At 40.6% G+C, this 27,206-nt stretch overlaps 1 protein-coding gene across 4 annotated transcripts; it reads left to right on the forward strand.

The window, feature by feature from the left end:
* Positions 1 to 118: 118 nt before the first annotated feature.
* On the forward strand, positions 119 to 27,206 carry BCL7A (BAF chromatin remodeling complex subunit BCL7A). Of its 4 annotated transcripts, XR_006415724.1 has the most exons (8): positions 119 to 210; positions 8,851 to 8,932; positions 11,272 to 11,368; positions 16,337 to 16,504; positions 19,235 to 19,356; positions 20,369 to 20,464; positions 20,690 to 21,188; positions 22,046 to 27,206. XR_006415724.1 is itself a non-coding variant. In XM_044440715.1 (6 exons), exons 1-6 carry the CDS (start codon positions 119 to 121, stop codon positions 20,393 to 20,395), a joined length of 588 nt encoding a protein of 195 aa, XP_044296650.1. In that variant the 3' UTR covers positions 20,396 to 27,206. The 4 variants fall into 4 exon arrangements, 2 of the variants coding, with proteins under 2 accessions (XP_044296650.1, XP_044296649.1); XR_006415723.1 differs by having other exon boundaries at positions 20,690 to 27,206; XM_044440715.1 differs by having other exon boundaries at positions 20,369 to 27,206.

A 27,206-nucleotide genomic window follows, 5' to 3' on the forward strand; every position in this document is an offset into this window, starting at 1 on the left:
CGAGGAGAAAGCGCGCGCCAGCCAGCCAGCCGGGCAGCCGGCGCGCGCCGCGGGCGGCTCTCTCCTCGGCTGCTCCCGCCTCGGCAGCGGCAGCGGCGGCGGCGGCGGCGGCGGCAGCATGTCGGGCCGGTCGGTGCGGGCCGAGACCCGCAGCCGGGCCAAGGATGATATCAAGCGGGTGATGGCGGCCATCGAGAAAGTACGCAAATGGTGAGTGGAGAGGCTGAGCAGAGCGAGAGGCGGTCTTCGTCGGTCCGCCGTGCCTCTGTCGGGGCGAGCGGGAAGGAAGGCAAGGCTCGGGCATGCCGGCTCCTCCTCCCCGGCTGGGGGCGCAGGCGGCGGCGGCCGGCCCGACATGTGGCCCCCGCGCCGCGCGCTCGGACCCCTCGGAGCGCGTCCGTGGGAGGAGGACCGCTCGCGTAGCGCATCAGGTCCGCACGGCCTACTCTGTCCTCCCCACCTCGCCCCCATGCCCCCTATTTCTTCTTATCATTGTCTCACTCTTTATGTGGCTTCCTGGCCCCCTCCCACCCTAACCCTTTCCCTCCTCTCATCCTCATATGTAGCCCCTCCCTCAAGGCTTGGTATATATTCCTCAGACCTTTCCCCCTTATTAATCGTCATCTTTCTCTGCCCCACAGTAAGGGGGAAAGCTCCCATCAACTTCTTCGGAGCACCTTGGGGGCTCTTCCCGCCCCCTTCTTGTTGATGCTCTTTCCAACGCTCCCCACCCCAAGCTCTGGCCTATTAGCGGTCTCACAAACTCGGGCTTTTCTCTGGGTTCTTTCCCCATTTTTGTTTTCCCCAACTCCTTCTGCATATAATTGTTGATGTAGTTCTCTTTGATCTGTAAAGCTCCTGTAATTAGGCACGATTCTGTATTGGCTGTAGCCACCCCACTCTGCTGCCCCCTGAGGACTTTTTGCATCTCTTTTTCCTTATTCATCTTCTCTCCATCCCCTAGACCCCTGCACCAACTCCCTCACTTTCCATCAGTTTTTCTTCTATCACTTTCTTCATATTAGTTTTTCCTTAACGTGCTTCCAGTGCCTTGTATTGGTTCTGTCCTAGTAAAAACTGACACTATCAGCTCCCTCAGATGAACCATATTTCTCCTGGTTCTTTCTCTTGCCTTCTCCCTTTATACTGACTCACCCCCTTTTCCTGCTCCATGCCCCTTGGGTTTTTGCCCCACTGCTCCTCTTCCATTTGGTACTTTCATTGCCATCTCATCCAGGATCCTTGATTTAGGAGCCAAACATGTGTTTTGGATGTTTTTCCTTTTACAGGGCCTTGTGTTTTCCCTCTTTTCTAATGGCAGTCTATTGCCCTTCTCCCCACTCATGTTACACTCCCCTCTCTGTACCCATGCCCCGTCTTCTACATTTGTCTGAACTACTTGTGCAGTGGGCCATGGATCCTGCCCATTCACCTTTCCATCTTCCCCTTTTATCTGACCCTTTTGTTATGAACCTATTAAATGAATGCTTGGAGATCTCATCTTTGATTGGCTTTGCTATGCGAGTTCTCCACACCTCTCTGTCATCCCCTTTTTGTAAATCAACAGTGTGTTGCTCCAGGTAAGCCTTTCCCGTGTACCCTGAATGTATCTGTGCCACTACTATCACGGTGCTTGGACACACCTCCAGATATAAGTGTGGCTCCTCATTTCATAGATTGTTCTGTTTCATAGACTCTTCATCAGAGTGAGAAGAACAATTCCAACCTCCTTCTTTGAATTGTTCTTTCCTCTCGTATGCCATCCATGACTTGACAGGATGGTGCTTTATATAGAACCCGGACGTTTTCCCACCTGGCCCAGTATTGCACAGTGGTTGTGCAGCCTTCTTCCATGGAGGTATTTTCTGTCTACTTCAGATCCTTTCAATGAGAGATGCCAGAGGTTGAACCTGGAGCCTTTTCACAGCGTAGCATGTGTTATGTTTTTTAGTTATGGCCCCTCTAGGTACCTAATGAACGCTCCCCTCATCAATTTCTTTATTACCAGTCTAACCAATGGGCGTATTACTGGTTTTGTGATGATTAACAAAGCATCTTTCATGGGTTGCCTAAGGTCCCTTCATAGTATCTCTTCTAGTTGCCTCTTGCCCAACAGTACCTTGCAGTGATCTTTTGCTGTTTGTGCTGCTTTTCCCTTTGTCTGACTTCTGATCACACTTGAAGTGAAATTTTGTTTGGCCTCCTTCCCTTTTGCTTGACTTGGGAGTAGGTAAGGGTTAGGTATGATAATGTATGATGTGCCTTTCATTTGTTTTTTAAAATAGAAACATTAGGCTCTAAATAGAGGTGTGGAGCCAGCATACTATGGTGAATAGGGCAGATAGAGAATTATGCGACTTGGGCTCCCCACTACAAGAGTATTGTTTCATCTTTTCCTTCAATACATTCATGCTCTTTCAAACATGATCGATTCAAAAGTTTTTATGCACAATTCAGAGGGGAATCTTAAAGGGGTTAATTCTGCTTAAGGTTTAGAATATGGAATAGGAATAGATTGGCCAGATGGATCTATTTCAAAGTTTTTTTTTTTTAAGTTCCATACTACAAATCAAAACTGTTAGCTTATATGGTGCAACTCAATGATTTAAACCCTGGTTGGAACTAGAAAGAGAGGGTGTAATTGCTACTTGAATTTGTTTGAAATTATATAATGGAAGGTTGTAGCCTTGGTAAAATCATCCCCCTTTGTTAAACCTTTATAACACTTTAACATTTTATTCTTTTGTGGGGGATTTTTTTGAAGTTTTTTATTTGAACATCATTGTGGCATGGTTAAACAATACAGTGGAATGCTTATTAAAGCACAATAGGCAATCAGTGTGCAGTTTGGTATTTTTAGATCAGATAGCATGGTATGAATGTAATTCTAGAGAGCCTTATTTTGTTTAAGCAACTTGAGTTTTTGTAATTTTAACCTATTTTGTATTTCTCATACTCCCTCTGATTCAGTATAGTTCAAAGATGTTATACTTGACCAGATACAGTACAGTTCCTCTGTAGCAACTTCTCTTGGCATTTGTAAACAAGCAGAATATAGGAAAATAGATGTATGGCTATTTTTTCTCCCATAGTGGATGACTGCAGCTTTAAAAGCTGTGATGTTTGTCTGTAGTTCAGTTTGACTTGCATTGGGCAAAGAATCAAGCTGTTTTTTTCCTGATGTATAGAGAGAAAGAGAGGTTTTAGAAGAGAAATCCAAGCTATTGTGTTGAAAAACCGAGACACTGACAACCTTGTAGTCCAGATAGAATGAAGTTCTGTGCTTCTGTGTGGTTAAGAAAATGCTGTTGGCTGCCTTGTTTCGAACAGAATACAGGGAGAGATGGCAGTGCTCCTTATCTACAATATTGCAGTGAAGTGCTTGATGACCTGTTTGTTGTGCTTTATTGAAGGTAAGCGTGCTTCTTGTTTCCTTTTGTCCTACTCTGGCAAAGGCATGGGAAGAAGAGGAAATGAGAAACCTTTCTTCTTGCTCAACAAATAAACCATGTGAAACTTTTTTTGCCAGCATTTTCTGTTGTCATAGCAACCGTGCACAGGTTAGTGCAGTGGCTCGTTCCTTCAAAATGAGACCGATGGGATTCTGTAGAAATTTTGTAAACTTCAACCCTGATATGGCAAACTCTCTTTAAAGAGCAACTTTCTAATTGCTGCCAGACCTGTGTGATTTTGAAAGGGTTGTTCATGCCCTTAATTTATGTAGATCTGATTTCTAATGAACATTTTTTTTTAGTAAATTGGGGATACAACATTTGTTTCCTTAAAGAACAGTGGATCTCTTCATTACGAATATGCAGTGAAAGGTTGTCATATAGTTCTACATTCTGATTCCTTCTCAAAATAAAATATTGTTGGCATGAAACTATTGTATCACAGTTTTGCTTCTATATGAGAAATTGCATGGAAAGGTTAAAAATGGCTGCAGGAAAATTACTGTTGCTAAGCCTTTTTGCATGATAATAGTGCTGGAAGCTAACATATGTTCAGTGCTGTTCAGGAAAAGTAATGCATGGTTAAAACAAAGCTGGAAAAATCTTAATGAACCTGATTTCCCAAGCATATAAAAATCTAAAATATTGAATAGTTTTGCTACTTACAAGTTAAATAGTTTCTAATTGTTCTATTGTGTCTGGGCCCCTAATTCAAATTCAGAAGATATTAAGATAATTGTGGCATTGTAGTTGACTAGTACACTAGCAGACAAACACCTCTATTTTTTCAGGATGATAGGGGAACTTCTTAAAAGAGGAGCTCTCTGCTTCATAACCTGCCTCTAAATACTATTAAAAGTGACTTGGTATTCATTTAGGTTTCTGGTGTTACTGATTACTTTGTAGTATAAACAATAATCAGAACTGTTATTTTTTAAGAAATGATTTAAATACAAGAGTTTTTAATTTGTAGCTTTTTTGCACTATATGGCAGCATTGCAGGTATCGTCTTAGAGGAATTCCTCCTCTTGTGCAAGAAGGTGTACAAAGATGGCACTTTCTATCTGTGTTATCCAAATACTTTTAATTAAAATATTTTAACAATCTGAGCGGGGATGATTAATTGAAGGCATCGATTTAGTCAATCAGAACGATTTTGATTAACTGATAAATGTTTAAGCCTTCCACTGCCAGTTCCTTTGTTCCTCATTAGGTAGTGTAAGATTTCAGTTGTATGCACATTTACTTGGAAGTAGGCGCCACTGAACTCTTTGGCCCCTACTTCCGAATCGATGTACTTCTGAATAGGCTGCATGCTACTTGCAGCTGCTCATATGGCTGAAGCAGTCTGAGAAGTTCCATAGTTGTGGGCTTCAGAGATCCAAAATGGGCAAGCATTTCATAATTCTAGTCATTCTCTGGGGAAAAAGTTAAATATAGTTGAGCCACAGCGGCAATAAATTTGAGGGCACGTAATGGACAACCTTCATGGGAAACGTTTATAATAAATATGGTTTGCTGGTCTAAAGGCTTGGGAACCACAAAACCGTAATTTTTCTCGTGTACCTTTTTCTCTTCTCTTGTATATAGTGACAGAACCTGTGATTTGGTCTCTTAAATTATGCTTCATTGAACGCCTTAAAGGCCTGTTGGCTTGCCTCACTCCATTGTTATTCTTTTTAAACAAGTGTTCTACTTAAACTATAAATGTATATATCTTGAAAACTTGCAAAGAAAAAATTGAAGGGAGAAATTATCGTGTACGCAAAATTACTGAGATTTAGATTATGTTATTAAGTTTTGTTACTGAGATTTTAAAGAATGAGTGGAATGGTTTTGCTTTTGCTAAAGATCATAGACAGTTCCTTGCAGTCACAACTACAATACTTCCTTTGTGGAGAGTTGACGTAAAAGTAATAACCAGAAGACAACTATTTTGCAGTAGTACACAAGACACAGGTATGGTGGATGCCATATACATCATAGGAATATATTGAGCGCTCTTTTGAACCAAACCCTAATGGTTTCTGTGTTCATACCCAAATCAAGTTCATGTATGATATGCTCCATATCTGTTACTCTGTGGCTATTGGCAGGACTGTGGCTGACAAAACTTAAAATATACTGTGGGCTCGAGAAAAAAGCTGTCACCTTTTCTTTACTTGTTATGTAGTTATTCATGGTCAAATTTGACAAGAAATAAAGTATTAAGGTAGTGATACGTACTATATATGGGGTTCAGAGTGTTTCACCAGGCTTTTATTGTGTCTTGTATATTGTCATTTGACATTCATAGGGCATCCATTTTAGTGTACACTGGCGTTGTACATAGTGTTGAGGATTTTTTAAAAGTCATTTTGGAGGCACTCCACAAAACTGTTCTGTGCCTGTTACTTAAGGGACACCTCCAGACTTGGGAATCCCAGAAAAGTTAGTAGCCATTCGCTACCTCCCACGCTTGGTTCTCTCTCCACCCTTGTCTGGGCCTAACTGCTGAGAACAGGCATGGCTCTATTGATGTTGTTGCTGACACTGGTGATACGAGAACTGAGAGATGTTTCTACTGCAAAACTGGTTTCTTCAGCCTCCAGCCAAACATCTGCTTGAGACATAAAGGTTTATTGTACGGTCTTCTTGTGGCTTCATGATGTTGATTGTCTTAGTTGATGAGAGCAAAATTCTGAGGCCTACAGATTTCTGATGGTTTAGTGCATATCAGAAGCCTAGGTGGTAGGGAAGGGGGTGTAGCCCTCTGTTTACCAGATGGAGCCTCCTCTGTAACTAGTTTTGAAGGAGCTAATATTTTTTTAGGCATATCATGAAATCAGGGCTTGAAAGAAGAGTATAATGAAAAGATTTCTCTTAATATACAACTTATATGCCCATTGAAAGTTATACTCCTTATATCTGCAGCAGGCACCTTTGTTTTTTCTGCAAATGCAGGATACAATTTGAAAAAAGTCCAGGTGCACCTGAATCCTGTTAAAAAGTTGTGCTTAATGACACACTTAAGAAATATTGATTTCATTGGTACTTTAAAGAAGCAGGAACTGGGAGGTGAGACATTCCTGGGATTGTCTGTAATAACATTGCTTATATAAAGCGTGATTACCGTGAGCTGTGGTTTTGCTCCGGAAGATTGGCTCATAGTAATGCATATCAAGTCCTTGTGATTCCCAAATTTGATAATATTATAATAGATAAGCTTTTCCACAGGTAGAAGAGTCCATTCACAATCAGTAAGGCTAGGGGTAAACCAAGATCCAGAAGTGTGACTGCCAAGCAGCAAGCTTAGGAACAAATAAAATATTGGAAAGAAATAATTAAAAATGATTGGTTGATGCTGGTTGCAAAAGAGGAAGATCTTGTCTTAAGTAGTAAAGCGGTTATTTGTAGACTAGATCAGCAGCTTATGAATGGAATTCTGTCCATACTCAGAATTCTTTCCTTAGTTTAGCTGTATTATAGAAGTGTTACAGATGGAATATACATTAATTACATTGAACAGCATATGTGCTTTCTTAATGTAGATTTTGCTGGATCAAATGTTTATAAAGAAGAAAAAATTGCAGTTTAAACAGTGCTTCTGATTAGAGACTTGACTTTGAAGGGCAGGTAATTGAGGCTAGGCATTCTTTTTAAATTGAAGGATATAATTCTTTAAATCTTGAATGTCTGCAATTTTGGGAATATCTTTAAACTTTTCTCTTTTTTCCCTACTGAAGCTTGAAGAATGCTACATTTGCATTCTGTATTCTTGCTAGTATCACTCTACAGTGAAGTTCTCTGATGTTCTTAAGTCATACATACTTAAGACCAGTCCCAAAGGAATAATGCTTGGAAATGTTAACAACTACTTTGACTGTTTGTTTTTTGCATGTGGCATCTCTAATACTTTGATGTAGGAAGAAGTCTAGTAGACTAAAGGCAGTGTAGTTCTTGCTTTCATAACTGGAAACACTTTCACAGCGCTTTGTGTTCAATTACCTGAGGCACGCTTTGCCTTAACTGCTACACCGGCAAGTTTAAACTGAGTTCTGTTTCAGAGACTTCCAGTTGTAGGGCAGTATGGTGGATGGAACCAAACTATTTATGGTGTTGTCCTTTAGGAACTGAGGATGTTGAGATGGTTCAGAATTGTCATGCCATATGGAAAATGCGTACTGCTTACACAAATGTCAGAGTAGCACACCCAGTGCTTTTATAATGTAGTGTTAAAAGTAGATTGGTGCACATTTCTGAATGGAAAGTCCCCCGCTAAATAAAGTTCAGTTATAGCTATTGGGAAAAATAGGAGCGATTCAGCTACAGAAAGATCAGCAGTGACCTCAAAAACCTTCCCTAAAATTTGAAGAAGTGTTGTATCACATAACAGAGAAAATGTACTTCTTCCTATCATAATGTCATTGTGAAAAGTCATCTGGATCTCAGACAGTCTGTTCTACAAAGTAAGGCTGGAGGCCACATGAGGCACACCAGGGGATCTGCCTTATCCCTCTCCTGCTGCCTGTCTGCTTTTGTTACTCATGTTTGCTGCAAACAGCACAGTCTCAGTTGCCATCCGTCTTATGAAATGACGCACACATATTTTGTTGTATCATAAAGAAATATAACGGGGTACTTCAGATGTAATGCCAAATGATGGTTTGGCATTACTTGAATCAGCTCTGGGGATCCTTAGTTCAGGTGCTGCCTTCTCTCATTTGCAGAAAGCTTCCTGCCTATTATCCTGGTTTGATGCAAACCATGGCTTTCTCTTTCTTTTGAACTAGGAATTAAACTAAGGTTTGTCATCCTTGTGTTGTGCATCCAAAATTTTTCATAAAATTTTGGTTTCGGAGTCGCAGCACCTCCCATTGTACAATAGTTCTCTAGCCATCCCAAGCTGTTTGACTGGCTGGGTTTTGTACAAGAGGCTGGAGGGCATGGATATGTCCTTTTGTGATGTTCTGACAATGGGATTCTGGAGTTGTATGGATCAGATTTTAACCTTGCTTGTGTTTGGGTATACAGTACATAGCTATTTTCAACAACTTTAACACTTGCGAAACCTCTGGAAATGATAGCTGTTGTCATGCCCCTTGCTCAAATTTCATATGTACCATTGTGAAATACCGCATGTTGTCATACTGCTAAATGTTGTGTGCAAATACTTTTAGTTCTTGAATGGATGGAATTTATTCTCTGTAATGCCAATTGTTAGTCTGTCTAAACAAGAAGCCTCTGAACAGGGAAAGTGTCAACTGGATACAGTTGTCTTTTGTCTTAATATGCATGGTTTTGGTATACTACTCAGTTCAGCGGAAGATTTGAACAACTCATTGAATTCTTTCTTGGGTTGATTACTGGAACTTTTTTGAATATGCTGCTTTCAATTAATATTATCTTGTTTTCATAGGGAGAAGAAGTGGGTGACAGTTGGTGACACGTCCCTCAGGATTTACAAATGGGTACCAGTAACAGAGCCCAAGGTAGATGATGTAAGTACTTCAGGGTATCTTGAGTGAAACAAAGGAATCTTGAAATTACAGTATAATAATCAGAAAACTGCAAATTGATCCACCTCATAGTTGCAGAGAAAAACTAGAAAATTTGCAGGCTATAGATCAGGCATAAGATTGGGCGTATTCTGAATATGAGTAATAGAAGGAGCAAACATCTCCCTTTCCTCTGGGCTTCCATCTCCTTAAGTTTTAACAATTTGTTTCAAAACAAAGAACTTGCCATTGGAATGAAAGATGCAATGTAGTGTTGGCATTTAAATGGAATGTTTGCGACAGGGAAAATGACTGCCTTGCTTTAATTGTACTAACTTACTTAAATGTGTTTAAATAACTGGCTAGGAGTCCTTTTTCATAGCCAATAACTAATATGCAATATAAAATTTAATAATACATTGGCATCATGGAAAATTTATTTTAAAGACAAAACAGCTCTCTTAGAAAGCATCTCTCTCCATTTTTCAGAGGCAAATGCTGATGCTATTCTGCCCACGCAGATCCACTTTGGGATTGCAGTGCTGAAGATTACATCATATGATAATCTTTACAGCCACCTGTCTTTACAATTAACATACTAAAATATGTATTTATTGCATACCTCTATATATGCACGGCTGTAACATTTTCACCTGTTTGTAGGAGCATACATAAAGTGCTGTTGAGAGCAAAAATCCCCCACATTGAGACTGTGCCTTCTGTGGCAAGGAGCTGTTACTGGGCCATCTGCTCCTAATTTTGAGAGTGTTGCCTGACCCTAATGCTCTCATTTCTGAGCTGTGCCCTCCCCTCTCTGCCCCCTTTCAAGCATCTGGCTTTTCATTCTCTCAGCAGGCCCTGGGTATGCTGAGAGCGGCGCAGCTGGCACTTTCTCCTAGGAGACCAATTACGTCACCTTCTAATTGAAAATGCCGCATCCTTTTTCATGCATGGATTTTTCACACGACGGATACTATCATCTTCCACTTTGCTGCTGCTTTATCTTCTGTAACGCCGGTAGCATTTTGGGGAAATGGGTTGACTCATGGTCCATGTAGCATCCGGCTAGGTTTTCAGTTTCATGTTAAGCCAATTGTTGTCTCCATCGGAGTGGATGAAGAATACATTATTTGAATCAAATGTTTGAATTTAAAACATGTTTTAAAATATCAGTAGCAATAAGATCTCTTTAAAGTCTTTGTAAGTGTAAATCCAAGCTTAATACAAACCTGTTCAGTCAAGGCAAAGAATTTTATGATACCTTAAAACTGAAACTGTAACCCTGTATGAAAGAAAACACTTTCACAATACATTGAGTTAAAAGTTGTTTTTCTGCATTTAAGGATATTTTTGGATTTTGAAAAGAAAATAATGATGAAATGTCATGAAACTGATAAAACACTAACAAACAATAACACATATAATTCAAAATAAGCAATAGTTGATAGTGCTTGCCATCAGGGAAATGTCCGGGCAAGCAAATGTGTGCTAAATTGTCAGTAGAAACACCCTGCACTGGGAACTTGCATAACATCAGTGGGGAGGTCATTCCACACTGTGGCTGCCACAGTAGAGAAGGGGCGCCTCCGCATCGAAGGCAGAGGAATGTGGGTAGCCTGTAGAAAGGTAAGCAAGGCTTCCTCCCCAGAAAAGAGCCAGGGCTGCCTATATAGGGGAGGGGGGTTTCTTGGATAAACCTGGTCCCCAGCTGTGTTTCTAACCAGTGGCAGCACCCTGAACATGGCACGGTATCGAACTGGAACCTAGCACAGAACTTTCAGCACAGGAGTTTTGTGTGCAGGGCAGGAAACTTCACAAACTGTCCAACATTCTGCACCAGCTTTAGCTTCCAAACCAGTTTCATGGGTAGCCCCACATAAAGTACATTGCGGCAGCCCGGTCTTGGGAGTTACCAGTGTAAGCACCACTCTGGTCTGGCTTTCCTGTTCAGGAGTAGTCACACCTTTTTCTGTAGAGGGAATACAAGCTTACCCAAAACAGGTAAATTTCCCAACTCCTGGACCCAAAAACTATCTACCTACAGAACCTCTGTTTTATCTGGAATCCATTTCAGTCAGTTGAAATTCTATGAGGAAGAAATCATAGAATAAATTGAAGCTGAGCATTATAAATCCTATACATTTTATACAATATTTAAGAATTTGTTTTTAAAAGAAGCAAACCAAGAACAGCCAGGATGGCTTACAACAAATTTATAGGTGTGGAACTAGGGGCCAAGAACTCACAGTTTGTTATAGGTGTTGAAATCCAGCTTCTGACCCAGAAAGTTGACTTTCAGTGCGGTGGCACATAAACTCATGCTTTTCTTTCCCTGCCCACAGAAAGCCAAGAACAAGAAAAAGGGCAAAGATGAAAAGTGTGGTTCCGAGGTTACGACTCCAGAGAACAGCTCTTCTCCTGGCATGATGGATATGCACGGTGAGTGGAGTGGAGAGACTGCGCTGGCGTTGGCAGCCGTGGGCGTGGGTAGAGCTTCCAGGCATGCGCAGTTGCTCTCCGCTTGGATTGAAAGGTGACTCGCTCTTCTGTTCAGGTCTAGTACTGGTTACATAAAAGCACAGAAAATGGGCATTGTTGAGAATTTGTAATCCCTCCTTATGTTGTTACCAGAGTAAATCATTCTTTTAATAGCAGATTTAACATCATAATCCAAAGGGCTTCTAACAGTAACCTCAGATTTTAAAATAGGGATAACTCAGCGAACAGGTGGCGCTCCTTCAGATAGAGCATTTTAAAGGCAGGTTTCGTGTTGCATGGGTGCTAGTGCATTTGGTAAGAAAAAGAGGAAGGGGGTATCATTGCATAAGTAAGCTGGAAAGAAAATGGGCCCTTAGCCTAATTTCCAAAGGTTGTGAGAAAGCTTAAATCAAGTTCTCCAGAGCTTTGCTGAGTGCTAATTTAGTTTGATCTGCTGCATCTCTGAATTCATGTGTCGCATACTGCACCTTTTTAAGAATTGGGAAAAAAAATCTGAAAGCAGTAAGATAGGATAAGCAGCATCTAGTGCAATTTTGCTACTCGCATGCTACATTGTGTTTGTGGGATCAGCCTCTAGCACAGTGCCAGTAGCATTTGCTGGCACAACACGTCCCCCTCCAACATTCATTGTACCAGCAGGAGCTATCTGTGTTCACTAGAAGCACAGTATAATTTATGGTAGAGGTAGCGTCACACAGACTACTGTTCAATATGAAGTCTAAGAGAATTCTCGGCTTGGAAGAAGGGTATAGGAATTGTCACTGAGCGCCTTGGAGAAAATCAGAAAGCTGAAACTTGGGGGTTCTGTATGTGGTCTGAGAGATTTTTTGCCCTTCTTGTTTCTAATTCGGAGCTGGGCGGAAAGGATGCAGTGGGGGCCTTGTCTTTCTAGTTAGGCTGGACTTCTCTATGAAGTCACAGATAAGATCCTGCCTCTCCACTTCAGGAAGAGGTAGCATTGGTGGAAATTGCAATTTTGACATGCTACAAATGCTAGCCAAAACTGTAGGCCATGGTAGATTATTTTGGAGAATAATTAATGGTATTAAGTTCTCTGTCCCTGGGGTATCAGGACCCAGCTGCTTAAATGGGGAAATGATTGGTTCAGCCTTACTTAGAAGATCTCTGGAGACTGTGCAGTCTTTCTACCTAGAAAACAAGGAGGTTGCCTGTATGATCTGATTGCTGGGAAGGTTTTCCTAAAGTTTCATTTAAATCAACCTCCTTAAACTTTGTATCAGTAATGGCTAAGTAAGCACCCAGTAAACACTGCTGTGAGAAACATGGAACTTCGTTCTTGGAGATGCTGCATTTCAGCGTTGCTCTGGATTCTCTTCTGATGTCAGAAGGGATTCTGGGTCACGGGGTTTTCTTTGCTCCTGCTGTATATATCCCTGGAAAGCCTCCAACATGATAAAAGCGAATCTGGAAAATTAAAGCTTTCTCTCCAGAAGCATGTGTGCTTGACAGAGTAACACTTAAAGTGAGTCATTAAATGTTACCATGGTTACCATAGTGGACTCTATAATTTTCCAATTCTGGATGTCTCAGTGAGAGGCAAAGTAGGTAAGGTGATAGCTTTTATTAGCCAGCATCTTTCAGCTAGTGTGTGTGGGGGAGCCACTGAAACTCTAGAGAGAAATTCTTTGGTCAAGACCACTTTCGGATTTGAATGAAGCCATGCTTGGTTTGGAACGTATAAAACTTCACTCTTATTTCCGAAGTTGAGTATTGTGCTTAAGACGTCAGTTCTGGCTCTAGTCAAGAACCATGTAGCATAGCATGTACTTGTGATGTATAAGGCCATCTAGATCTTTTGAATATCTTATGAAACAGCCCTTCGTATGGAGCTGAACAATTGGTCTGTTTCACCCAAGTACTTTTTCAAGGTCTGGGTACAGGTCTTTGCTATCATCTGTTACCGGCTCCTTCTAACTGAAGATGATAAGGTTTGATTTGAATCTTGTGGGTGAATATCATGGGTTCTAGCATTGAGCTGTGAATTCTCCTCATGTTAAAACATGAGCTTTTCCCTTGAAAATCTGGAGAGCTACTTAAAAAGAGAGCTTATAAAATGAGCCTAGAGTGGAATTGGTCTTCCTTACAGTCATTCAGTTAAGGTTCTAAATTCCTGTGGCTGGAGTGTATCTGTAAAAGAGAAACCCACATGCCTCTAAGCAGATGTTTGTCAAGGAATGGATTGGCCTGAAGTTTCATTGCCAGGATTGATTGTACTTTAGTGATGGTTTGATTGAACTAGCAATTTCAAGGGTATTTTGTCATCTGATATACCCTAAAACTGCAGTTTGATTTTACCCGCTGAGTTCCATGGAGGGGTTTTCTTTCTTTTTGCTATAGGAATTGTCTTCTTGCATATTCCCAAGAGAATTTCTCTGGTTTCAGGCACACTTCTTCTGATTCATGGTCAAGTGCATTCAAGTAATGCAAATCTGTTCTTTATGTGGATTTTAAATTCCTCAAGAATGTTTTTAAGTTGTATTTTGGCAGTATACTTCTGCTAATGTTCTTTTCCAGCTTTACTCTAATTTGTGGCATTAATAGTTCATGGACATTACCACAAACTGCTCCTGGTCATGTTTTGGCAGTGGGAATATAGCTATTCTGTCTTTTCTCATTACATAGCCTATTTGATTTTTGGTATTGGCCATCTGACAGTGTTGTCTGATTAGTTGTCTGTATGTATTTGCAAGAAACAGATGGTTGGCTTCCCAGAATTTTATGAGTCATTCTCCTGCTTCATTTCTGACCCCTAGGCCAAATTTTCCCATAACATTGGATTCTGCTTTGTTTCCTGCTTCTTCATTCCAGTCATCTATGATTATCAGCATGTCTTGTAGTGGTGTGTTATCAGTTTTCTCTTGGATGCCTGCGGATGATTTCTTCAGCATCTCTTGTTGGGCCATACACTTGAATGATGGCTCTATTGATAGGTTTTCTGAGAATTCTGATTGATGTAATTCGGTCAGATTTTGCATCAAAGTCCCTTGCTGCCTCAGTGTTGGAGCCATTCCATTTCTTCTGAGTGTGTCATTTCCAAGCACTCTGCTCATTCCCATCAACTTCAGTCAACTTACACTGCTTATTTAATTGTTTAATGTCCATTTATTGCTTTACTGTTTCCAGTTTGCTTTGATTCATATTTCTCACATTCCATGTTCCTATAGTACCTGTTCTGCAGCATCAGACTTTTCTTCCACCTCTGTGCCTGTCAACCACTAGCCCTTCTTTTGCCTTTGCCCTAGTTGTGTTACTAGCAACAGTGCTATTCGAACTTGTCCTTTGTTTTTCCGCAATGGCTAGCTGAGTTCCTTCCAACCTGGGAGTCTCATCTTCTGGCACTATCTCTTACTTCACTTTGGGTTATTTCATCATAGGGCTTTCAAGGTAAGGACATTCAGATGTGGTTTATCTTTGCCTGCTTCTGCACAGTACTAACCAGAGTTAGTTTGAGTGTCACTGCCACTATCTTCCACTAGCATTGCCTTCAACTACTGCGGCTGCCCTTCAGGAATTTATCTGCCCCCATCACCACTAGAGATAGCTGGTCTGTTCTGTTGATGTGACCATTGCTGTTGAAGAGCAAGGATGTATCTCCATCCAGTGTCTTCGCTTTCACCGTTCTCCCTAGTGAGAGAGTCAGGCCTCTTGGCTGCATTGCGTTTGGCTTCTCTGCCACTCTGAAACCTTCTCATTCCATTAAGGTGTACATCCAGAAGGGGGCTTTGCTCCATGGGAGAGTGGTAATTGTACGTTAGTAACTTCTATCACAGCCCTTGCAGCCATTACTGATTTGTATCCCAACATTTGTATTTTCCTTTCTGTCAAGTGGTCACAGAGTGTAATTCAGGTATTTACACTGCCCTTGCAATGAGACACAGTGCTGGATGAGTCAACCATCGCATGCAGCGTGTATCCAGATCTTGGGCAAATGGAGTGCAAGTTGTGGGTGGGAAGGTTGTTTGGCTTCCTTTTGCTAAGATTGCAAGCTGGACCAAGTTATGCTTTCTGTGTTTGTGTGTTTGTGTGTGTGCGTGCGCATGTGCGCGTGCGCGTACACATGCACTGATCTGGATGTACTAAAATTTTTGCTGCTACTCCTTACTCCTTGTGTGCTACTGTATGTACAGTAGCACAACAACTGCCTATAACTTGGTCAAGATTTGACAGGGAAAGCAGCTTGGCTATTACATTACTGGTTACCATGGAGCAAATGCTGGACTGAGCATCACTATCCCAGATATAGAATGCCTCTTTCACCTCTTAAGCATCCATTAAAAAGATAGTTAAATCCCAAAGTACAGCCACCATCTCTGAAAGGCCTGGTCTGTGAAGGGTTTATAAATATTCGATGTCCAGAGTAGATGAGATGTGGTGCTGGTTGTTGGTTCATACGTCTATCCTCTTCCTTTGTCTTAGTTTAGTATCAAAAGAGGTGGAAAGTGGGGAAAGCCGATCTCGCTTCCTCTTTACGTCCAACATGAGGTATTGAAGAAGTTGTGGGGTAGAATTTGGTATTGGATCAGGAGGGAGGTGTTTGTACTGCCTCCACTCATCAGTTCAGCCCTTTAAACAAAATTGGAGTTGTGTTGCTGTACACATACCCTATTTTATATGCAAACATCAAACAAGACTGCCAATCGTATGACTAATTATACTTGAGATAAGCATCTGTAACAGAAAGATCACTTAAATATGAATGCTTTCATTGGTCTGGTTGAATTTCCACCAGTGAGAGTGCCTGTTTGATTTGAGAAGAAATATTGGGACATGCCAACACATGAGAATTCTGTGTACCAAAACTCTGTGTATGTGCGTGCGTATGTGTGTGTGCATTTGTAACAATTTTTTGATTGTTCATCTTTCACAGAGTCAATCTCTTATTTACAGATGATAATAGCAACCAGAGTTCAATAGCCGATGCTTCACCAATAAAGCAGGAGAACAGCAGCAACTCAAGTCCTGCACCAGAGCAGAACTCAACAGGGCAAGCAGATGGCTCTGGAACAAAATCTGATGATCCTCAAGGGGATGCAAAAGAGGAACCTGGCTCAGAAGGTGAGTCATATAAATATACTTACCTAATCTTATCATGGCAGGCAGGTTCTCCTGTTAGCAGTTGGCAGATGATTGGCCCAGTCCATTCTGTCACATGAAGGGCTTCATTTCCATGGGTCTCCCATTTGGGTAGAAAAGTCCTAGTTTTTAAGGTCTCTGTGTACCCCTCTTATTACTGTACTGAAGATTGTTCCTTTGTTCTACCTACATTTTTCTTGCTTTGTGATTTGACATACTTATTATCAGTAATACATGTTCTTAGATCAAGGCCTGAATGATATGTAAATTTTACAGCTCACTTTCAAGTTGGGGCAGCTCTGCTAAAATCACAGATGACCTCTTCACTGCCAGTCCAAGGTCCTTGACCTCTCTCTTGCCACTGAAACAGTCGACCAGCCTCTCTTCCTTCTCTAACTGCTTCAGCTCAGTCTTTTTTTACCTATCTGCTTTTTAATGTAAGCCTCCTTTGAAGGCCTTGGCAGTTATAGGTGGCCTATAAATAGGGCGGGGGGTGAGAGAGAGAGAATAAATTAATGTAATGTAATGTAATGTAATGTAATGTAATGTAATGTAATGTAATGTAATGTCCCTAGCTGGAAGCTCTTTTCCCTCCCTGGTGAGGCCTCTCAGGGTTCTCTACCTGGTCCTTTGCTGATCTTTCTATGGACATTTCTGGACTTTTCCTTCATCATGGAAAGGGCTGTCTCCTCCTCGTGCTAGTTCTACTTGTGTGCATGGGGCACCAGCCAAGCCAGATTGACTCTGCTGCCACTGCACGTGCCTCGTTTCTGTGGCGTTGGTGACAAACACCTTCACATCCCTCCTTTGGGGCATGACCATAGTTATGCTACTGGTGGCAGTGGGAAACATCCCTCAGCGAGGAGGGGATAGGCCTCCCTTGGGTTGAGAAATCTCTGCATTGGAGACAGCAGCAAAGCCTAAGAACGTAAGAAAAGCCACGCTGGATCAGGCCAAAGGTCCTTCTAGTCCAGCCCTCTGTACACATGGTGGCGAGCCAGCGGCCGCAGGATTGCTCAGACAGGGTGGGTACAAGACCTCCGTTTGCCCAAGCACCTCAGCACCTGGTGCATGCAGGCCTGCCACCTCGGGTGAAGGAGGAAGCACACTGTAAAGCCACTAGCCACGGACAGCCTCTTCCTCTGTGAATCTGCCCAGTTCCCTTTTCATGCCCTCCAAACTTCCTGTGGCGCAAACGACCACACAGGGCAGGTAATCCGTGTCCGATTCAGGACATCACAAGGCAGGTGAAGAATGAGCAAACGGCCCTTGCGCTCCACTGTGAGCCCCGTGATTGGAAAAATTTGGCTATGCGGCTGTTGTTCTCTCTCTTCCCTGCCTGTATTTAGTTAGACCGCAAGTCAGGTGCCAAATTTAATTTCATTCTTTAAGCCTGGCTTTATTGAAGCATCAAGTGTTTTTTTGTTACTAGTATGCATTTATAAATGCATTCATTCTGCTGGTAAGAATTATATTCTAATTTAATTTTGCTGGTTTAACATTAATTACAGGTTAGATAATATGGATGTGGATCAGACTCTTTCTGTTCAGAGGAGAGGCCTAAATCTCTCCGATTTTTTTAAAAAATAGGAAATACATGAATTAGTGGGGATAATCAGAAAACCAAATCTGCATAAGTTACATCTTGTGTTCACATTTCAGACTCTGAATTTATATGGTATTAGGAGTATAGTTGCTTAAAGAGTTGCAAGCTGAGGCTGGATTCTTGGATAGATTGAGCTAGAATTTGAGCAATGTGCTATTTATTGCAAAAACTGTTCCTTTTTTGAGATACTATGATGATAGTTCCAGAAGCCTTTCTGTACAAAACAATAATTCATGGTGTTGAACATTTTAGGAATGATTGCAGTTCAAGACTGTATATTGCAGCCTTGTGAATTCTAGAGTCAGGGGAGCATATCATGAGCCTAGGATTATTATTTTTTTTCCTATACCAAGAATTGAACTGGCCTCCCCCCAAGTAGCTTAGTTTAGGTTGGAAAAATAACCTTGTTGCTATTAAACTGGGGTTTGCTGATCAACAGCAAATTACCCCCTAAATCTACCACTTGATCCCAGTCTAGCCATTCCTGCTGTAGAATATCCATATAGTATTTATATTGTCTAAATATTTGCAAATGCTCTTAAAGGCAACTGTTTATCAGTTTGCTTTCTCTGTGTCTCTATGGCTGTGCTTCCCTCTAGTGGATGGCTGAAGAACCCTGTAGCCTGTTGATAAATTACTGAATTTGATAGAGAGCCATACCAGGTATCTCATTGTGCTGAATCTTTTTGTTGCTTCTCTAGGTAAGGATACAGATATGTTAGCAGTTTTGTAGCTGGATGAAATGAAAGGGCTGCATTGTTGGTTGGATTAATTAATGTAAAACTTTCTTAATCAACTAGGAAGGAATCCTTGATCAGACAGCTCATCTTAAAAACTACTTTCTGTCATCTGCTTTTTTTATATGTCTTAGAGCCATTCCTCCATCATGTTCTCATACAATGGAATGCTCCTTAGAAGATGTAGGCAGCAAAATAAATATAATCATTTAGGAACAAAGAAATGTGCCTCTTCAAAATGGTTGTTTCAGTTTCATGAAAACATATGTATTAAATCAATTGAAACTTGTTTGCACAACTAAAATCACTGATCTGGTGATAAAGTGTATTTACTGCTTTTCTTTAGTTCTACCTTGCCAATTCTTTCAGATGCTTCTGATGAACAGAATTCACAATCGTCAATGGATAATTCCATGAATAGTTCAGAGAAAGTGGAAACTGAGCCTTCAGCAGAAAATGATATAACCACAGAGACATCTAAAAACTCTCAGGTAATTCAAAGCAATCGATAGGCACATCTTCCCTTACAAATAAATTGTAGCCTTAAATTAAGGTACTGTGGCACAAGCAAAGATCTCACTAGCAGCTTGAATCAAAGTTTGGTCTGACTTTCCCAGAGAATTAACTTTAACATATTCATGTTTTCTTTTAATATGACACTTAACATTTCTTTCCAGGTAGCTGTTAACAGTAAGTCAGTTGTCATGCTTTGGAGCTTGTCTGAGCAGCAAACTGAAAATTAATATAGGGATACATGTTATAATATTTCAGCTGGGTTTCATAGTAAATCTGAAATGTTAGATGATTGTCCTTTTAAGGATTGGGAAATGTTGACCTTCCAGATGTTGGACTACAACCCCCATCATTCCTGATTTTGCTCTTGCTGGTGCTGTGGTGAGTTGGAGTTCGTCATACGGAGCGCCACAAGCCATATATACCTACTGTAGAAATATATGCTTCTTATCAACCAAAGTGTTAACGAAGATGAAAAGATGCCAAGGTCACTGATTGGAAAAGGACAAATTCTGGCAGTTGAAATCTTATTTTCTCTTCTTTTTATAATCCTAACCAGAAGGTTTGAACCATCCTTTTTGGGTTAAAGTCTTTCTTCTTGTAACGTTTGCGTGTTATTCTGAACCCAGTACAATTGTCTGTAGTAGAGACAACTTCTGTTTTTTATGTTATTCTCTCTGAGAACCACACTTAACCCTGTTATCTGTGAGCTTGTATTCTGGATTCTTTCTGATACTTACTGTCTTGTGGGGAAAAAGTTCAGTAGCAGTACTTAAATGTAAAGATGTTATGTGAAGTCCTGGGAAAAGGTGGGGAAAGGGTTTTCCTGAAGCGGTGGGGAAAAGCAAGTCTCAGATTGTAAACCAAGACTACAATTCTCAGGTGCAAGAGCAAGGTGCATTTCTGCCTCTTCGGGGCACTGCCATTGTCCCAAGAAGGAAGCTGCTTTCTGTTTCTTCTTTACTTGTGGTTTTTCTCTTGTTGGTATAGTTGGTGGATTTGTTTCTGTCCTCTTGACTGGGACTCAAAGGACTGGGAGAAAGTACCAAGCAACAAAAAAGAGCTGAAAATATAGTTCTTTGAATGGTAAGAGTTTGAATTTAATCTAAATTCAGAAAAGTGAACCATATTTAACTGCACTAGTTTATTTTCATAATCCTTTTGTAAGTCATAATTTAATTCCTACTAAATGATGCTTTCTTGCAACCCCCCCCCCCGCACACGTGCGCACACGCGCGCACACACACACACCATAGCTTAGCATTTTTTGGCAAGCTAGCTACTAAATTATTTTTCTTTCCCTCCCCTCAGCAAAATGATGAGACCAACATCTAGCATATGGAGGCTGTTCCACACTGCAAGTTCTGCTGAGAAAAACGTATGATTGCAAAAGTGTGAAATGAAATGAGCGATTCCAAGTATTGCTGGGCGGACAAAGAATACCCTTATGTCATGTAAGAAGTGCCTGGCAGACATCAAAAATGCCTCATGGATCTAAGCAAGGAGGACCGTGCTGATTAAAGTGCAAGTACCTTTCCCCGATGTTCCAGAGGTCCTCTTTTTGCCTCTTCTGTGACACCAGCGCCATCACAAAGAGGTTCCCCAGGAGAAACAGCATCTTCATCTTCAAGCAACCAAACACTGCAAACAGTGTATTCAAACATGCTGACTAGCTTCATTTGCTGTGAGCCGCCCTGAGGCTTCGGCGAATGGGGTGGCATAGAAGCCTTCTAAATAAATAGACAGACAGACAGACAGACAGACAGACAAGATGGCACAGGAAGATCAAGAAAAAATTGATCAACTGCATGTAAGAAAAATGTACTCTTCTGAAACCCCATTTTTAGAACCTGAAAATGGAATATGGGGTGGCATACAAATGTAAAAATAAACCAGTCATTAGTGCACGTCATGAGCTAAACTTGTTTCTTTAATTACGTAATGAAAATGAACACCCCCCATGAGATGAGATTTACAGGTGAACTAAAGTTTAAAAAGATAAAATTGTACTCATACTGTAACTGCAGTCTTCAAAAAGAAGTGAAAAGGAAGAAAAAATAGTGCACTGAAACACTAGGAAAACATGATGGGGTAGTGAGTGCCTCTGAAAATTTACTAAAATCAAAGATTGTTTAAGAAACACTAATAGCTGAGGGTGTTGGAGAACCTGGAAGTGTAAGGAACACTGGGCTTCATGAGGATAATTTTTGGGTTCAGAAGCAGAACTCCCTAAGGATTTTAAAGTCAGGTTCTTCAGTTGTACCTGCATCAGCCAGTGCACTTTTGTCAGAAGTGCCTTACCAAAAGCCAAAACAAAAATGGTTTCTAAGAAGTTAAATGGAGTTTCACTTATAAGTATAGAAGATTTCATTAAGGAACAGGAAGGATTTTGCTGCCATCTGGTTCATGCTGCTGCAAATCCATCAGATCCAAGATTGTGAAGTGATGGTAGTACTTCTGCTGCACTAGCTGGATTACGAAACAAGCGGCACATTTAGGGCTCGACATCAGAAAGGTATTTCCAAATGTCACAGGACACAGAATGTCTTCAGCAATTTGGTCCAGGAAGGCCGTCTGGGATTCTGACGAACATAACCCTCTTGACCATGGTGGCAAGGCCTTTGCATCACGTCACCTCTGGCTTCTCTTGCTTCCCGCCTGCTTCAGGTTCCTCCGTCTTGTGCAGCATGTGAAAAACAATGGCCAGCATTTGGAAAGAGTCGCACCAAATCAAGCAGTAAACGGATGTGTGAAAGCGTAGCCAAGCCTGTTCCAGTTCAGGCAAACCGGGAAGTCCATGGTAACTCAGATGAAGACCAAGATGAAGAAGCTGAAACAGCTCAGAAAAGGAGACTGATTAAACATTATGCATATCAGTTGAGTCTTCATTCAACACCGCTCTCCCTTTTTCCCCCCTTAGTCCTTTATATGGGAATGACTGTAATGAGGAGAGGACTGGATGAAATATAATTTTCTTCGTTTTACTAAAATGTTTTTTTCTTTTGTTTTTATTGGTTTTAGTCTGTTCCTCAAAGTGGCAAACCAAAATGTTTCCTTATAGTTCAGGTGTTCAGTTTACAGAGAAACAAACAAACAAACAAAAACCAAAATAAAAATTTAAACAAATTCCGTTTGTAATCGTTGTTGTTGTTCAGCTGTTCAGTCGTGTCCAACTATAATTGTGTGCCAAACTATCTTGCACATAATACATTTTATATTTCTAAAGTAATGATAGTACACTCTTATGGTCTCTCACAAAGTCTGGGAGACAATGACATTGCCCCTCTTGCTAGCAGGCCTTGAGGGGAAAGGGCTTGTACTGGGGAATGGGAGAGGTGAGGGCGCTGGGGCTGTGGACTTGTGCTGATTCCACTTAGTGCCCCGTTTCCTTCCCAAAGCGTCGCTCCCTAAATCTAGGTGACCAAAAACGTCCATCTGGATAAAATATAGGGCCTGTTGTGGTGGAGATCGGCACTGCCACACATCCTGCCTTATACTGGATGTTTATAAGCTTCGGAATTTTAAGAGCATCTGCTGCAAGGATGTTAGGACTTGCATCCAACGGGACATTCAGTTTGTAAAACTTGCTAATACTGTGTTTTCAAATCTTCCAAAAATGTCTGCACTTAAGAAACCCCATGGTTCTTTTCCATGGCTTCAACTTTTTTGGAAATTTTATTCCTCTGCTTAAATGTGTGTGATCTTGTGTGCTGCTTTGTGGAGACCAGCAGGGAGATGGACACCTGGGAAGGCAAATAGCAGAGTAACTATTGAGTGGCACAATTGTTTGGCTGTGACACTTCTCATGTTGGGATACCTTGTACCCCTGAATTACAAGAACAGTCTCTTGGATTTAATTAAATCTGATGCTAATTCTTTTTTCTCTTTCCTCCAATATTAAGGACTCTGATGGCGTACCACCATCTAAAAAGATGAAAGTAGAACCTCCCTCTCAACAAAATATAGACGAAATATAAACTCTAGATTCTTCCTGGCCAGTTTTTATGTAAGGTACATCAGTGGACTAAATTGTAGAACAACCGTACTTCAGTATCTTCTCTTGGATGAGGACAGAACTCCTATAAACTTTTCAAGTTACCACACAAAAATCCAAGAAAACCAAGCAAAAGCTTAATCTCTTCAGACACTGAAAACTTTTTTCCTGTGAAGCAAAACATTGAGAATCTAAGTTACTGTCTCTGAAATGGTTGGAGTAAACAACTCAGGAGGGGTCTACGCACTGTTTCTAATGTCAAAATTACAATTATGTTGCTGCTGTATTTTTTCCATGCTCTATTTAACATTTTAAGATATTTAAGGATGGTACAGGTCAGGTATTCTCTTCTCATGTGAAGTTCATTGTTCTGATGTGATGTCTGCTTTTTGTTTTTGTTTACTTGTGCCTTGGTGTTTCAAAACAAAAACAAACCAGTGCTTACTTTTTAAATCTGTTTTTGCAGCTGTCTCCTTTGCAAAGTGGCCTATGTTTATACAGTGCCACTTTTAGGAAGCGTTTAGTCTCCTTGGTTTTTCTTTTTCTTTCCTATTTTATACCCTGGTGCTTTACAGTTGTAGGATAGGAATAACGTGAGAGAAATCAGAAAGCCATTTTCACTGTTGGAATCCAGAGTCCAGAGAAAACCACGTTTGATTTTCTTGCTGTTACAGGGATTATTTTTTAGTGCCCTGTACTAAGCGGCCAATTAACTGCTCCTGTGCAGTCCCCGTGGAAATGTATGCACGAAAACATGGTTTGCTTTGGCAATTTTCCTGATGAAATGCATCCTTTTGGCTGTATAGTTTTTCCAAACTGATCTACCTGAAGCAAACATGCTGTGCGGTTTGCTTATAGTAGTGCCGATTTGGATAAGTATTAAAGCAAATTATTCATTTTAAGTTACTAGATCTCAATCTCCGCATCCAAGTTTTTTTGTAAAGGGAGTCCATTAGAATGGGCATATGCATGATGACAGATGTAGTTTTGAATAGATGTATTCTTAAATCATTTTTTAAAACTGGATTTCATTGTACTGTTCTTAACTAATGTTTACTGATACATATTCCAGGCTATACTGTACCTGAGGCTTATTTTTGTTTCAAGAGAAGCTTGTAAATAGCTTTGTTCCTTCCATAACCTCTCCTTCAGCCATCCATGTTTATGAAAAGTTCAGTTTAATTCCTGCATGCACGACTTAACAGTAGAGGCTGCATGCATGTGTCATCTGTCTAGTGTCAGTGGAAAATGCACAGCCAATGGCGACTATTGGGTGTTTTAATGCCAAGCATTGTGGGCACAGTCCAGCGAAAAAGTTGGTCACGACTAATTCCCGCTCCATTGTTTTCAGCGGGGCTTAGTTGTGACTAGGACTTGCTGGACTGTGCTCAGTATTTTGCACATATAAGAAAGTCTTGAGCTCGTACGGTTCCTTTTCACGGGTGGGGAAAATATTTGTCTGAATGAGAGAAAAATTAAGAGGTGGCAAAACAAAGAGTTGAGTCTTGTAACTATGAAACTACAACCTGCAGCCAAAATATGGTTGTGTCTAGTTTGTAACGGAAGTCATGAGTGAGTCCTTAAACTAATCGAATAACTTCTAGTCCAAACACTATGCATAACTGATGCTGACTAAGCTTTATTTCTGCTTCAATGGTGAAAATGGCTTTGTGTTTTGACTACTGTATTGCATTTGCAATTATGAAAGGAGTTGGAAGGGGTGCCAATTCCAGCCTTCCATCAAATGTTTATGGAGGTGTTAAACTGAAAAGAAAGGGGCCATAAAAACAAGTTTGAAAATATTCTCTCTTTTTTTACGTGGAAATAAACCTTTTGCATCTCATTAAAATCAAATTTGGTTGCAAATTATTCATGAAACCAGTGTGCTCCCTAGAAAGTGTCTCTTTTGTGTTCAGGTTCATCAGTTTTCTGAAAGAGGCAGTATATTTGCACAATATACATTATTAAATGAAAAACTGACTTCTCTCATTGTTTTTCTGCTTCAGGAAAGTGGGAAAGACAATTGCAATTGGTGTGGACATTACATCTATATTTAACTAGGGTTGGTGGGTGTGGTGGTTTTGAAAACACGTTGGCTGATCTATGAAATAGACAAATATATTTTTTGAAATAAAAAATTGTAATTATGTACCTTTTAATTGATCAGCACTAAAATGGTCCCCATCTCCGAAACCAACATCGCTATGTTATGTCCAATAGTTCCTCTCTGTAGAAGTTTCAATCCCTGTGGTTGTGTGTTTTGTTTTTGTTTTTTTTACAGAATTTCCAAGAAAGTAGATGGACTTTTAATTTTGAAGCTGAATCCTGTACTTAAATGAATAAAAAATATAAATAGCACTAAAATACCTCAAATTTTTCATTAGGTAGAAAAACATCTATTGGCATTACTGACACTGATAAGCTTAGTGTTGAAACTGGCTTCTTAATTCCTCCTGTGGCTTCTTTCCATAAATGTGACGGCAGTGCAGCAAAGCCTGCCGTTGCTGCATGACCAGCTTTGTCTTCGATGGGGCCTGCTTGTGCGTCACGTGCAGACTGAGCCCTGCACACGAAAGATGCGTGACAGTAGACTTTGATAAACTGTGCCATTGTTTTGCTTTTCCTTGTCTCAAAAACCTCAGCATCACCATAGTGCTTAGTGGCTTTGCTTTGTAAGTATCAACACTCGATTTGCAGCTCATGCAAAGTTATCGATATTGGTTCCTCTGCTATAAGTAATTATTTGGGGGGGGGGGCAAGCAGACCAATTTGGATTTTTAAAAAACCTGCTAGTGTCATCTTGTATCCTTTTAACAGGACGGGAAAGGATTTAGACACTGCTTGGTATGCAGAAATTCACAATTCTGTACGGACTGTTCCTCGTCTTTCTTTGAAGTGCCTGATAACATTGAAAGACCATTGGATGTGCAGTGAAATACTCTTCTAAAGTCTGAAAATTATGGTTAAGACCCAGCCAGTAAGCAAGGGATCTACATTACTTGAGGCTTGGTACCAGATCCAGGATTTGGTTTTTGTGGAATTGCTTGAAAAATAATATACTGAAAGCACTGAGTGGCGGAGAGGAGAGAGTTCTTTGAAGTGCATGACCGTGACTGCATGTTCTCATGCAGATAATGGATGCTGTCCACCGGATGCTATAGTTGTAGAATCTCTGCTAATCTCCTTGGAGGTCATGCAACAATAGCAGTATTTCGTGGATCATACCCAGTTTGAGGTTTTTTTTTTTTGTTTTGTTTTGTTTTTAGAAATGGTGCAAATATCAAGAAGGGCTTCCTTATTTACATGCTGGGCATTTGGAGCTTGGGTTACTACAAACTACAACCTAGACATATACTAGAAAGGTAACTGCTCTTTATGGGTCAAGGGAGAATAATGGGGTAGGGAGTAGAGGCCTTCCAAATGGGCAATCTACTCAGCCAAACCTTTTATAGAAGAACTGTTCATTTTGAAGTTCTTATGCTAGAGGGAACGTAGTTGTTCAAACATTCCAAAAAGTGCTGGCACTTAACAAAACAGCAGCAACCAATCAGTGAGGCAGCATAAAAATTACTGGCTTTTGGGGTAGCTTTCTTCATATGAAAACATTGCTATGTTTTGGAATGTTCTTTATATCTAAAGGCTTGCTAGAAGGTGTAAAGAATTTTGTGGGTTTTTTTAAAAAAAATACTTAATCGTTTTTCCATCTTAATGATTTTGTGTGTTGTACAGCAGTTTAATTTTTTCACTTATTTATTCCATCAGTAGCTATGGTTTGTACAATGTACAATGGTTTCATTTTGAAAAAAAATAAATTTTAAAATCACAACACAAAAA

This window comes from Varanus komodoensis, unplaced genomic scaffold (genome assembly GCF_004798865.1).
Source record: "Varanus komodoensis strain SLA01 unplaced genomic scaffold, ASM479886v1 scaffold38, whole genome shotgun sequence".
Lineage (NCBI taxonomy): Eukaryota > Metazoa > Chordata > Lepidosauria > Squamata > Varanidae > Varanus > Varanus komodoensis.

Bases quoted from the DNA above. Each gene is read 5' to 3' on its own strand.
- BCL7A (XM_044440714.1), top strand. From the start codon at position 119: ATGTCGGGCCGGTCGGTGCGGGCCGAGACCCGCAGCCGGGCCAAGGAT. The intron at 211-8,850 runs GTGAGTGGAGAG...TTGTTTTCATAG, and splicing joins ATCGAGAAAGTACGCAAATG to GGAGAAGAAGTGGGTGACAG. The intron at 16,505-19,234 runs GTGAGTCATATA...CAATTCTTTCAG, and splicing joins AGAGGAACCTGGCTCAGAAG to ATGCTTCTGATGAACAGAAT.